General features: G+C 35.3%; 1 protein-coding gene across 2 annotated transcripts in view; it reads left to right on the top strand.

Annotated features, from left to right (window-relative positions):
• CPED1 (cadherin like and PC-esterase domain containing 1) overlaps positions 1-13,611 on the top strand; it is a 268,666-nt gene that overhangs the window by 76,314 nt on the left and 178,741 nt on the right. For both annotated transcript variants that reach the window (XM_081147894.1, XM_081147893.1), the window contains exons 6-7: positions 11,566-11,698; positions 12,964-13,132. In XM_081147894.1, the coding sequence (XP_081004020.1) occupies positions 11,566-11,698; positions 12,964-13,132 (302 nt within the window). The remainder of the gene's footprint in view (positions 1-11,565; positions 11,699-12,963; positions 13,133-13,611) is intronic.

The following is a 13,611-nucleotide window of genomic DNA, read 5'->3' as shown; positions in this document are numbered from 1 at the left end:
AAACAGTGTTCCTTGCTTGACCATGAAATTGCATTTCTGCAAAATTCAATGTATATTAAAACTAGGTAAAATGCTTGGAGTTTAAGCTCTAGATTCAAGCTCTAGATTCAATAATTAGCAACAGGCTTTACATCCACATCATTGTCCAGTGAGATAGTCAAAAGCTATGTGGGATGAGGGAGGATTCGTTGTTGTGCCTAGAGTGATATTTAACATAGTAACAGCTGTTGTGGTATGTATACTGGCCAATGAGAATGGATGCCTAACTATTCATACAGATGCCCGATTTTACATCTTACTAATGCATTCCAAATAAACACCAGCTTTATCCTACACAAGGCAAAAATCTAGCATTTATGACCCTCATCCATTAAATTTCTATAGCATTCTTAATCATTGTAATGCCTTTAAATGCGCTCTTTGTTTTAGAGTGTGTATCCTATGTGCTCATGAATGCAGTTCACTCATACTTGATACCATGTCCAGCACTTGCTCCACTTCTGCTCTGGTTCCCTGTAGTCATCTGCTGCTGATGTACACCACTGGTCATGCCCATCAAAGGTGCTCTGGCATGGAGACCCTCATGACAAAGACTGTACTGCTGTGCTTGTCATTGTCTGTGTTAAGGTATTATACCCAGCCTCAGGGACACCAAGGTTCATGCTGTGCTTGTTTTCCCTCTTGCTGCTGATGAAATTGTTGGTGCCATATCCCATTGTACTGGTCACTGTCTTGCCCAGGGACTAGAAGTGCCTTGATATTCTCTGAGCCTAATAAGTAAAAACTAAATTGATTTAGTAGTAAAATATCAGTAGTTAAAATTGTTCTTTATGTTATAATTTTGTTCTATTGAATGTAATGTTATACTCTCTATCTCTCATAGATAATTTGAAAAAATATATATATATATAAAAGTATATATGTATAGTTTTTATATATAAAAGTATATATATTTATATATGTGTGTGTGTATATATATATATATATATATATACTTTTTAGTATTGTTTTAGTTTCCTACCTAAAACAAAGAGTGGAAGAGAGACTATGGAATATAGGAACAACATACTAAAGGTTCCCCTCCTCTTTCATACCCTCCTGTTATTCTTGGACTTCTCTCCAGCCACTTCTTTTTCTTTAAGATAGATCCCTTACTACTAGGTGTCACCCACAGTTCTTCCAGTCATAGCCAGACATGATGAATTCTTAAATGAACACAGATTAGTTTCAGGATAAAACTCCACTACACTGGTAAATTATAACCAGAGAGCATTCCTGCCATCTCTTATCAAACCTAGGGTTTACAAGAATAACAAAAAATAGGTGTATTTTTCTTTTCTTATTGTTTGGGAGTTGTGATTGTGATTTTTAGTATTGTTTAGTTCTAACAATGTCACAGCTGGACCTGAAATATTTCTCTTGAACAAGGTATGGAAATAGGGCTGTATTATCCTTAAAATAGAAAACCATAACTCTTTATATTCTTGTGTTCCAAATATTGCAGAAAGTTTCCTTTAAATCTAAATACAGAATTAAGAAGAAAAGGAGAAAGGTTTCATGGTTAAGTAAACTGGTTATGCCTAATTTATCTTTTTCAGTTCAGTATTTTGAAATATTTCTATTTCTAGATCCCATCTCTCAGTCTTATGTAGTTGGTCAGTCAACAGCTAATTTTAGAAGAAATTGTGTCATTTAAAAGAAAGAACTTTAAGCTGTATTCATAGCAGGTTATAAAAAACAGACACCACCCACAAAATGATATTTAAAATTTTCCAGTTACATGATTTAGTGGTAAATCTACACATGTAGATTTTGCCAAGAGCAAATTAAGAAATGCACAGGTGTATTCTGAGCTTTAAATGAAAGGAAATTTTGCTTATTGGAAAGATTTTAATAGAATATTTCACTACTTATAAGCTTTTGAAACATTTTCAGCCATTTTTGGGTGAAAAGCCCTTAGTTATATAGAATATGGCTCATGGGGGAAACAAACAAACAAAAAAACTAGTCTCATGCCAATGTTGAACTTTCTACTCAGAAACTGTGCTCCAATGTTAACTCAAGCTCCTGGGACTAATAGATACTGTGAATGTTTTAAGCGATTTGGTAAATAAAAGCCAGAGTTGGGGTAGTGAAGAAAATGCTGAGTAAAGAGCAGCATTCTCTGAGCAGTCAGCGGTAGTGGCAAGTGGGTGATTAGGTGAGCAGTTTTGAAGCATAGTGCTGAAAACCTGAAGTGCAAATCATTTGATGGATAACGGTGGCCATGAACTTCTGTCACTTTTCACTCTAGATCCATGAAATTGAATGAACTCTTGAGTTCAGCTTTTCTCCTAATGGAAACTTCATGTACTTTTCCTTTAAAGCAGACTTTGCTTGGCTGCCAGTGTCTCTCCCGCCCCCCCTTCCCTCACTGTGACAAGCCCTAGCTGCCAACTTGGGCAATTGGACCTGACCTTGGCCCCAGGGGACTGAGCCAGGCAAGGCAAGGGACCTGGGCAAAAATCACCCCTTTGAGAGAATGCTTGAGCACTATGTTGTGTTAAGCAAACAGATAAACAAACAAATGAAAACACCCCCTCCAACAACAGGTCTGATTCCAAAAGCCTTGAGGAGTATTTTAAAATTTTTAATAGTTTTTCTTTTTTTCTTTTTTTTAGGGAAGACAGGTTGGAGACAAAATGTTATCAATAGGACAGTTAGCCCTTTTCAACACACAATGCCATTTCTGCCAAATTCTGTTTTTATAATCCTCTTCTCTCCTTAAGCGCCCCCCTCTCACTCACCAAAACACAACCTGGTGCAACCTCTTTCCTCATCGGTCTCTTTGCCCTCTCTCTTCTCTCCAACTTACTTATGTAGATTAAAAAGTCAATTTATCTGTTCCTGTTATTCAAACAACATAACAAAGACTTGGTTACCAAATACGCATGTATCATTCTTTCTTAGAGGGAAAAGGAGGAGGGAAACCCACACTTTGATATTTTATCGCTGTTACCCAGTGTTTTCCCATTTTCACTTAAAGCTGGCTTGAATTCTTTCCACTACTTTTAATCTAAGCTTTTTAATTTAGCTTCCATTGTCTGGGTCTACAGAGTCAAATTATAGCAGAGATTTTAAACAGTTAACTCATGACCTTGGACACCTGAGTGGTGCTAAAGCTCACAGGATTTTTAAAGACATGACTACACAGCCCTAATTATTTGAAATGACTGGGATATTATCGGTGCCACAGGATTATTCTCTCTAAGGTATTTTATGGATTTAGTAAGAAATAGCAAGATTTAAATGACTTCTTATCCATCATCCACCTATTTTAAGGCATCTAAGTAGCAGCTTAGAACTGGAAGTTCAGTCAGGGACATGCAAACAAATGGTGTTAATTGAGATGATGTGCTAGTGTCAAAACTCTAAAGCTGACTTACAGTGTATTAAGTCTATGAAAAATAATTCATGTATATGGCATCATGACAGTACAGAAGATGAAAAATGTATGAAGAAAATATGAAGAATATCCTTATAGAAAATAGTCATTTGAATTTAATGTCCTGGCCTAAATTCTACCTAGAGAAGAGACACGTTAACCTCAAAGTTTAAAATCCAGACAAGCATTAAAAACTCTAATTGCCTAATTAACATATTTAAAGACCAAGGATTATTTAGCACTTTAGATATGAAGCCTCCCTCCACTTTGGCTCAATTAATTAATTGTTTAGTAGTTTACAAGCTATAAAATAGGCCAAATGTACCTGACTAGTACCAACTGTACCTAGCTAAGGTCAAAAACTGAGATGTCATTTCAGAAACTCTTGTCAGGTTCTGCCTGGCTTCTGATCTTGCCCTTGTGTTCTCATGTATGACAGTGGACTCTGTGTTCTAATGCCTCTCAGCCAAACTGCTTCCGCAGACTCCAATCATATTGCTGGTCAATTGAAGAGAAAGAACATGAGGACAAAATGCTTCTGTAGAAATATGCTTGTTCAGTGTCTTAATGAAAAATCTCTTCTGACGTAGTCTACGTTCCTGACCTATTTCTGATATTTGGATCTTTGTCTCATTAGATTTCATTTTAATAATTGGCTCTAGTCTCTGCACGTTCTATATTTTTGTCTCACTTTCAGAGTCAGATATGAAAATTTTTGATATTTTAAATATGTACTTGGATCATATAATGCATTTATTTGTAAATAATATTGATAAAGAGAAGCAAATTGACAGTAATACCACGTATGCTTTATTATACCAAAAAATAGGATAAAAACTGAAAATTGAGTTGGACTGTGAAGTTGCCATTAAAGGAGAGACATGCTAATGTATGGTTTTATTTAAAATAGGGGCAATTAAAAAAATAGGATCAATGACCTTAGTGTTTGTGTCTTACATTTAAATTAGGAATGACTTCAATATACTTGAAAAGATTTCAAATCACTGTTAGAGTTCTGGTAACTCATTAATTATCCTGATGTAAATTATGTCAGTAATATTTCATGTTTTACTCCAGAAAATGTTCCTGAGAAAAAAGTTTAATGTTAATGAAATGATTAACTTATTTTCATGGTGGGTGGGCTTAGACAGCTATTTTTTTTATCATATTTTTTGCATTCTATATTAATATTTGTTGGAGGTTGTGTTTCAAATTGTTATTAATGATGCTTATTAATTTATACTGAATTATTCATCTTTGGTTTTGCTGAAATAGTCAAGCATTTTTTTTCTTTCTTTTCCTTTGGAAAAATTTTGCAGAAAAACATCAAAGCAAAATTAAGCTGCCATAAAGCAATAAAACAGCCTTTCATGCTGTTTGGTCATTTCAGTGAAATCATAGGGGCAAGAAAATTGAAGTAGTAGTCTAGACACAGCTTTTATTACCAAGGAAAATGAGCTGAATTCAAGGTTCTTATGTTGTCATGGTCAAAACAGAGCAGACCATGAGGAAAATTGTTTGTGTAGAGTTGCATGACTGACACGTCCACTGAAAAAGAACAGAAAGGAGAACACTTATGGCTTTGCATTTACTGAGTGCTCAATAAGCATTTGATTGACTGGTTGGTTAGTTGGTAGAAACTTTATACAGTGACTACCTATTTAAAGTACATTGCTATGTCATTGATCTGGTCTTTTTTTACATGTCAAACCATGTCTCCACTTACATCAGGACATAGAATTCATCTTATTTTCTATAACATAAAGTGGAAGTTATTCTTTTTCCTAAAAGAGTACTATATTGAAGTACTATGCTGTTTGTATTTGTGATTTGAGGCACCCTTATATAGTAATAGCATATGAAAAATATTCTAAAACTATAGATAGGAAACTATTGGTGTCAAATCCACATAGGTAATAGTATAATAATGTCAGACCTTGAGGAAGGAATTTTGACTTTTGAGTTCTGTGGTGTAAGGCTAGAACTATGTACCAATAAATGCCTTTACGCCTTTGGTGTATCCATTCTCTGGAAGTTACTCTGTCCAATGCTACTTGTACAAAATGAAAGTAAAAAGTTATTAAGGAATTGATGTGTTTGGAGTATGTAGATTCAAATTATATCACTTAAATTCAAGTGTAGGTCTGAAGTAATCCAAGGAGTTTGTCTATGTTTTATAAATCTGTTGACTAAGAACTAGTTCTGTTTAAATTTGTGTTGGTTGTCTTCCCTAAACAAAACAGAGAGGAACAAACTGAAATATTGAACTAACTGGGACAGTCACAGGCTTCTCCATCCATAGATACTTAACTTTAATATAGAACTCCTTTCAACAAGTGAAACAGAACAGGAAATGAACTGTTTGCTAAGATACTGCACTGTTAAATTATAGTCACTAAAAACAGAGGGTTTTTTGCTGGCCACTTATAGTAAAGATGCTGTTTTATTTTGGTCTACACAACATTTGTGCTTATTTCACACACTTCCTGTTTTGTTCTTAAAGAGATGAATTCAAATGTCAGATGTTTGAAAATCACATAAAAGAGTGTTTAATAGATTACCTTTATTTGATAGTCAGCAGTGGTGAGAAACCTTAGGCTTGAAAAAAGTCAAAAGGGGTAATTTTAGTTACACTTTGAAGTTTCTAAAGTTGTAAACAGGTTTCCTAGGTCACAGAAAAGGGTTATACTAAACTATTACTACTAGTTGCTATTTAATGTTTTTGAGTGTTCAGTATATGCCAAGTGCTGTGCAAAGCACTTTAAAGGAAATTTTATATTTTGTTCTGTCAGAATCCATATGAAATAGGTTCTTCTTGTTATTAATGTTGTTATTACCATCATTACCGTCATTTTCTAGGTAAAGATACTGAACTTAAAGAATTAGTTCATGGTAACATCTATGAATTGAAATTAATTCATAGATAGGAGTTAAAATTTTTAAAATCAATGTTATTTGGGATACTATTTGTAAAATGCTTGTGAAGAAAAAATTTATTAACAACTATGACAACGTGCTGGGCCAATTAGAACATGTGTCTCTGTTGGTTTCACCCACGCCTCCTCAGACCTAGGTTCAGTTTGCTTGGCCCAGCCTCTGGCCCAGCTTGCCCCTTGACCCTTCGTTGTCTGCTGGTGACCTCTACTGTGGATTCCTGTGCCCATGGTGGGTTCCAGGGGGCTTTCCCGATATTGAGCCTCTCGGTCTTAGATAGTTCATGTCAGGGTGTCCATCTCTGCCCCCTCGTTGGAGCTGCCTCAGTGTTGCTGCAGCGTCCTGACATGGCCAGAGTATATTATGCCGCTCTAAATAACACCACATTGAAGTGGAGAGTGAAAACCAATCCTTGCCCACGTTACACTCATTTCCTAGGCTGTGAACAAAAATGTTCATATACAACTCTAGTAAAACTGCTCTGCACTTGGCTTGCTCATTCTTTTCATTTCAGCCACTTTTCTATGACCAATGCACATATCTCTTGTTATTTGGGGGAGAGGAAGGAGAAGACTGGTGTCAAAACTCATTATTTTCCAAGTATAGGGTTTGTGCTGGATATTCTTCATTTCCCCTGGAAAGCTGTGCTGCACAGACTGCGTATGCAGGGCTCCCTTGTCCCCTGACTTCCAGCAGGAGATCAGAGCTCAGAGGGAAAGAACTTGGGGATCTTTATCCCCTGGCTTCTGCCCTGCTGGACCCTGGCTTGGAAGTGCCTGTGCTCTTCTACCTGGAGCCACAGCTTCTGCTCAGCGCCCTCTCCCAAGCTTAGCCTTTTGCCCATTCTGTAATCATCCCCCTCCGGGACCAGGGGTGGTAAGAGCCTCCATTTGTCAGCCATGGGGAGCTTTACTACCTATTGCTGTTTGTCCTTAACTCTTCCATTGTGTTTGTTTGTTAACAGTCCCTTCTTTAATAGTCTCTGGGTTAAGTCTCTTGGTTAGTAGTCTCTTTAGTTCCCTCTTTGATTCTGGCATTCATCCACTTTCTACCAAAGCCCTGACAGAGAGTTATTTCCTGGCTATGACTTCAGTTTATGTATTTATTAATTTATATTTGCTATGCATGTAAATTCTGAGGATATAGTTGCATAGCTTTTATGCCTGCAGGCTAAGGAATAAGACTTGCAAATATCCTCAGGCAAGAAAAACAATTAATACATCCACAAATAGTGCTTATTTATACTTCTAATCTCAAAACTAATTGTTAATAATTAACAATTTAGCTTCACTGGAAGTTTTAAAAGAAGAAAACACTGGCTAAGTTTAGCTTCTTAATACTTAATGCAAGACAGTATTCAAATATTTGCAAAATATAATTATGTTTCCACTATTTCTTTCCTATTAATTATTAGCTTTGGGGCAAAAATATTAAATCAAATACAATATAAATTTGGCAGCTAGTCTTTGCTAGTACAAGTGTTTTGCAGTGTTTAGTCTTTGCCTGTGATGTATATAATAATATGTCACATAGAAGGGAAAAAAGAAATAACCAAATAAATATTTTAATACATGGGAATACTATTTTGTTTTAACTGCACATTGGCTTAACCCCCCAAAACTAGCTCATTGCTAGAACAAACACTTACTATGCACTTATTTTGTATAAGCATTGTGTTTAGTGATGTGGGGCATTCAGAAAATTAATGGAGATTCACATTCTGGATTCTAGAATACTCCTTAACAAGGTCACATGCCCATTAAGCATTGGTTCTTAAGAATCAAACTGAAAACCCAGGTCTCATGGTTCTGGTTTAGTCTTCCTTTTCATAAAACTGCACCATAGTCATGAGGCACTCAGTGCCTGGCAAACCAGATATTAGAAGGCACAATATCCAGGCTGGGCGTGGCTCAGCGGTTGAGCATCGACCTAGGATCCAGGCGATCATGGTTTGATTCCCAGTCAGGGCACATGCCCAGGTTGCGGGCTGCAGCCGATCAATGATTCTTTCATCACTGATGTTTCTCTCTCTCTCCCTCTCCTTTCCTCTCTCTGAAATCAATAAAGATATATTTTTTAAAAAACGACACAATAAAAGCAGTCTTTATGTATCCCTAACAAATTGTTTATTTTTATTCTGGGTAAGTGGTAAAGTTATAGGCTTCAGAGCTCTTTAAAATAAGCTAAGAGTTGTCAATAAATAAAAGTTTATATAATATTTCACATCCGTATTTGCTATCCATTCAGTCCTCATGGTATGGGGTAGAAAAACCCTAAAGACACTTGCTAGGTCCTCCATATTTAATTACTTCCTGAAAATTTTTAATAAATATGTGTTAATGGGTTACAAGGCCATTTGAAGACAGTGTATGTCATAGAACCTCAACTCCCAGCATTGTTTATAGATTTCTAGGCTCTCTGTGTGTGTCCAAGGGAGAAAGGGAGTAGAATATTAAGACAAGTGGATTGGACTGGTCTCTTGAGAGAGCCCTTGATAGATATAAGGAATGGTGACTACTTACAAAACTCTGACTCAGTTAAATAAGAACCTAGAGTATTTAAAGTTTCCATAACTGTTTATAAATACTCCATAAAGTGCAGTTGAAGCTTTTTAAGGTATTAATAGGGTGTATTTTTAATTTTTGGCTGTAATCAAGGGAAGTAGAAATGCTTTTAGATGTCAGAAACATGTAATTACAGATTTTTGTTTGTTTGTTTGTTTAGAATCCTTAAAAGTAACCTCCAAACCTGGAATAATATAATATATATATAATTACAAAGGGTAAAAATTACGTTGATCAATATTCAATCCCATTGTTCAACCACAGTTTCAATGGCTGCTGTGGAAATCTGACATATTCTTTGCAATTCCTATATTAGATTCTCTCAATTAGCAAGGCTCCTCCAGTTGAACTAAACCAAAAAAGGGACATAAAATTGTTTACTCTTTTGACATATTTGCTGACTACTTCCTCAAAATTATTGAGCTACTACCTCAGTGAAAGACTTAATATATCTAGTTTCTTCAAGTTCAGTAGTGCCTGGGCTTCTAATCAGTGCTTTGCTTCTTGGCAGCAAAGGTAAAAGGAAATCAGAGTAAATTACACTGTTCTCTTATTATACAAAGAAGGCTATAAATTAGCGCTTCAGGAGAGACAAAATTTTTCCTAGTAATAAATTCTAAAAACTGTCTATTTAGTGAAAAAAATGAACATGTATTTTCTTCCTGCAAATTTAATCTACAAAATTAAGCCTAGTGATAAAAAACACACTCGTTTTCTTACTAAAAATCTAAAGGATTATATAAACACTTTAAATCTTTCTAAGTCTGATTCCTAAGAAAGAAATTACTTTAATAACTCTTCATTTGTCACCTTTAGAAATAAGCAGTTTGAATATTTCTTTTGTTAAGATGTATTAGAACATCATTAATAGAACAGCCTTATAAATAGGCTATCATTTTTTGAGAACAATCACACTGTGCTAAATAATGAGATATGGGAATACATTGAACAGCTTGACTTCTGCTGACTTTTACTTAAGAGTATGAAGTGTTTTAAATTAGACTATGTTAGTATTGGTGAAACATGCACAGGGGGGAAATAATTTAAAGGCTTTGTTACATTTTGAGAGCTAGATAAATTGTATAATTTAAAAATAAAGCACCGTGACCTGGCAGTAAGGAAACAACTCTCATACGCTGTCGAAGATAGTGGGAATTGGGGCAACCTTTTTGGAAGCCAATTTAGTAATGTCTGTCAAATTTACAATTCATTTACTCATTGACCTGGCAATTATGCATGCAGATTAGAATTGCCCCTAGGTAAACTTGTAGAAGTACACCAAAATAGATGTGTAAGAGCATTCATTGCAGTATTTTTGAAATAGTAAAAGAGAAATGTTACAAAAATGATCTAAATATACAACCAAAAAAAGGGGAATGGTAAATTAAATATATATTCATTTAATGAAACACTAAATCAATAAAAAGTATAAGGTAATCCTGCATATGCTGATATGGAAAGGACTCCAGGGTGGATTAGCAGGTGAATAACCCAGACAGACCATTATGATGTCTCTTTCTGGATAACTTAAAAAGCAGAAATATAGATGCTCCTCGATTTTGGGTGGGATTACTTTCCAATAAAACTATCATAAGTTGAATACACATTTAATACATCTAATCTCCTGAACATCATAGTTTAGCCTAGCCTACTTTAAACATGTTCAGAACACTTGCATTAGCCTACAGTTGGACAAAATCATCTAACAATGAACACGCTGTAGAGTATCGGTTGTTTAGAGCACAGTGATGGTGAGGCTGACTCAGAGCTGCAGGTCCCTGCCACTGCCCGGCATCATGAGAAAGTATTGTATGTATCGCATATCTCTAGCTCAGGAAAGGATCAACATTCATAATCTGAGGTATGGTTTCTACTGAATACATATTGCTTTTGCACCATTGTAAAGTTGAAGAATTGTACGTCTGGGACCATCTGTATCTACATGTATAGGTTTATGTACATATATTGATATTTATTGCAATTTATGGATTGAAGAATCATGTGCATCTTACTGTTTTCTGCTTATCTAGATGGTAAAGTTTATATGTAAGCTTTGGCTTTGGCCAGCTGAGAGGTCCTAGCTGGGGATAAATTGCTGGGTGCTTTTTCTTTCCATTTGATAGCTTTCTGTACAATTTGATTTTTCAAATTATGTACATCTATATTTTAAAAATATCAATATGAGTGTTTTGAAGTAAGTTACTATTGTTGGTCTTTATGTAATGCAAAAACCCAATAAATAATATTTTACAAAATAATAAAGCACTGTTGTTAGTTCATGAAACATCACAAACCCTAGCACACAAAGGATTGTATTGTCAGGAAATCAACTCAAGTTGTGTATGTAATATTCTCATTGCAAATAAAGTTGGCGTCTGCAGGTACCTTTGCACACAGCGTCTTAGCTGGGTGGCCACTAGGTCTGCTCAGTGCAGGACAGTTGGGGACATCATGTCTACCTCCCCTTCTGAGCCAAAAATTTTGAAATCAGTTATTACACTAGTTTTCCTAACCTGGTAGTAGTAGGAGAACATACTTCAAAACAAAGATAGTTTAACACAGTAGACTCTATTTTGGATGTAATTCCAAAAAGAAACAATAGAATAATAGAATGACTTCTTTTGCTCTTTTGAATCTTTTCAGAACTGCAGTTTCTGGTGAGCCCCTCTGTATGTTTGGACCAGAGCACACAATTCAAGCTAAGTGCTTGGAGCCGTCCTTCCAAAACAGTGAAGCCACATATGTGGAAACCATGGGCCTGGAGACGTGAACAGCTGTAAGCTAATCACTTGAATTGTTATATCCAACGTGCATTTTAGAAGATAGCTAACAAGAGAAAAGCATTGAACAGATCGAGGGGGTTTTGCATGTTTGAATTATTAGGTCTGTTACATAGATTTTGGCTATCTTTTTTTAATAAAGAATGTCATCATTGATTTTCTTCTAGACTAATTCAAACCTCTCCTGTCACAGAATAAACATTTGGGTAAACAGGACTCTTATCTAGGAAATTACATTAATGTAAATTGAATTTAAAAGCTTGAAAATGTGAAACAATAAAATTTTAACTTCCATTTTATACTCAAGTGACATTGCCTTAGTCTGAGTATGGCTGAATGAAATTGTTTCCCAGTTATTTTTTTTTATGATTCTCAGGATTTAAGAAAGCAACTCAGAGTGCCACATTATTCATGTTACTGCTAGGAAAATGATTTGTAAAGTAGATAAATTAAGAGATTTGAATTATCTTATCCAAGACACAAAATAATTTTCCTCGTCTAATTTTATAATCATTAGGTAGTATTGCCACAGTTAATAGTATTCATTGAAGAATCACATGCATCTTTTGCATAGTCACTTTGAATATAGAAACATGGTAGAGAAAAGAAAATACACATTTTGGTACCATTTATGATGAAAATGCAGTTGTTTCATCATAAAACATTAAACTAGTGTTATTTTTCCTTTGTAGACTAAAGTGTTTTCTTGATGTTTTATCCCTTAAATTAACTCCTGATTATTTGTGGTGAAGGTTATTAGGTAGAAACAAACTAATGGGGAAAGGATTTTGGCATATTTTTGGTGACCTGTCCACTATGGAGAAATTTACATCTTTTCTTGTTGAGGAAAAGACAGAGTGAAGGTAAGTAAGGGCTGAGCCAGAAAAGTTCAGGTGTTTCACCGTTTCCTAATCTGTAATTTGTGTCACTTTTGTTATTATGGTTCCATATTTGACTCATTTAAATTTTTTAAATCTTTAAACCTTATTTTAGGGATCATTGTCATACCTCCCTTCCTTTTAAAAAACCTTTTTATTAAATCTGCCTGAGTGGAGAACTCTTATTAATTTGATTCCTGTTCTCTGTACCTGTATACCCCCTGGTAGTGATGCTAATAAACAGCAAAATTGTTTAAGGAAACCCACACACTGAAGGCTGGGGTCCAACAAAGCACAGAGGAGTATATGGAGCTCTGCAATAATTTACAAATTACACACTCACCCTACATTGTGGGACATTAATTGTGTGTTTTTATTTTTAGGGATCAAACAACAGTCCTTGCTCCACATGAGACCATCTTTAGAGCTGAAGGTCTCTCTGTGATTCTTAAGGCGTATGTGTTGGTGACATCCTTAGCCCCTCTGCGTGCATTCATTCACTCAACCGGCATGGCTTGGAATCCACCAAAGAGAAGACGCTTCACTGTAAAGGTAAAATTTCCATCCAAGCTGTTACTTCCCACAAAGTGTACTGAGGCAGCTTAATTCACAAGGGGTCACAAAGGCTACATCTTTTTTCTCAATTACTCATTTTAGTTCAGTTCTTTGACCTATTACAAAGCTGGTTCTTAGCTATATTCTGTTCTCCTTGACTTTCCATTATTCAAGATAAATAGAATCAATGCAACAAATAAAAATATAATAATTTTGCCCTTATGATTTTGCTTCATTCTTAGGGAGCAAAATGCCTATTTCATTACAACAGTAAATACGGAATATTTGCTGAGTGAAAAAACAGCGCTTTCAGTGTTTCTAATGTGCGAGTAAGCCAGGATGGTGAGACAGCTCTCAGGGAAGAACTTAATAATAGCCCCAAAAGTTTAGTTATAGGAGGTAACTCAGGTTAACTCAGCTGAAAAAAAAAGGTCAAATGACAACATATTTGATAAATTTTAAGGCATTTCTGATTC

Source organism: Miniopterus schreibersii (genome assembly GCF_964146895.1).
Source record: "Miniopterus schreibersii genome assembly, chromosome: 9".
Lineage (NCBI taxonomy): Eukaryota > Metazoa > Chordata > Mammalia > Chiroptera > Miniopteridae > Miniopterus > Miniopterus schreibersii.
Note: the sequence above shows the minus strand (reverse complement) of the source record. Positions and strands in the feature narration are given on the sequence as shown.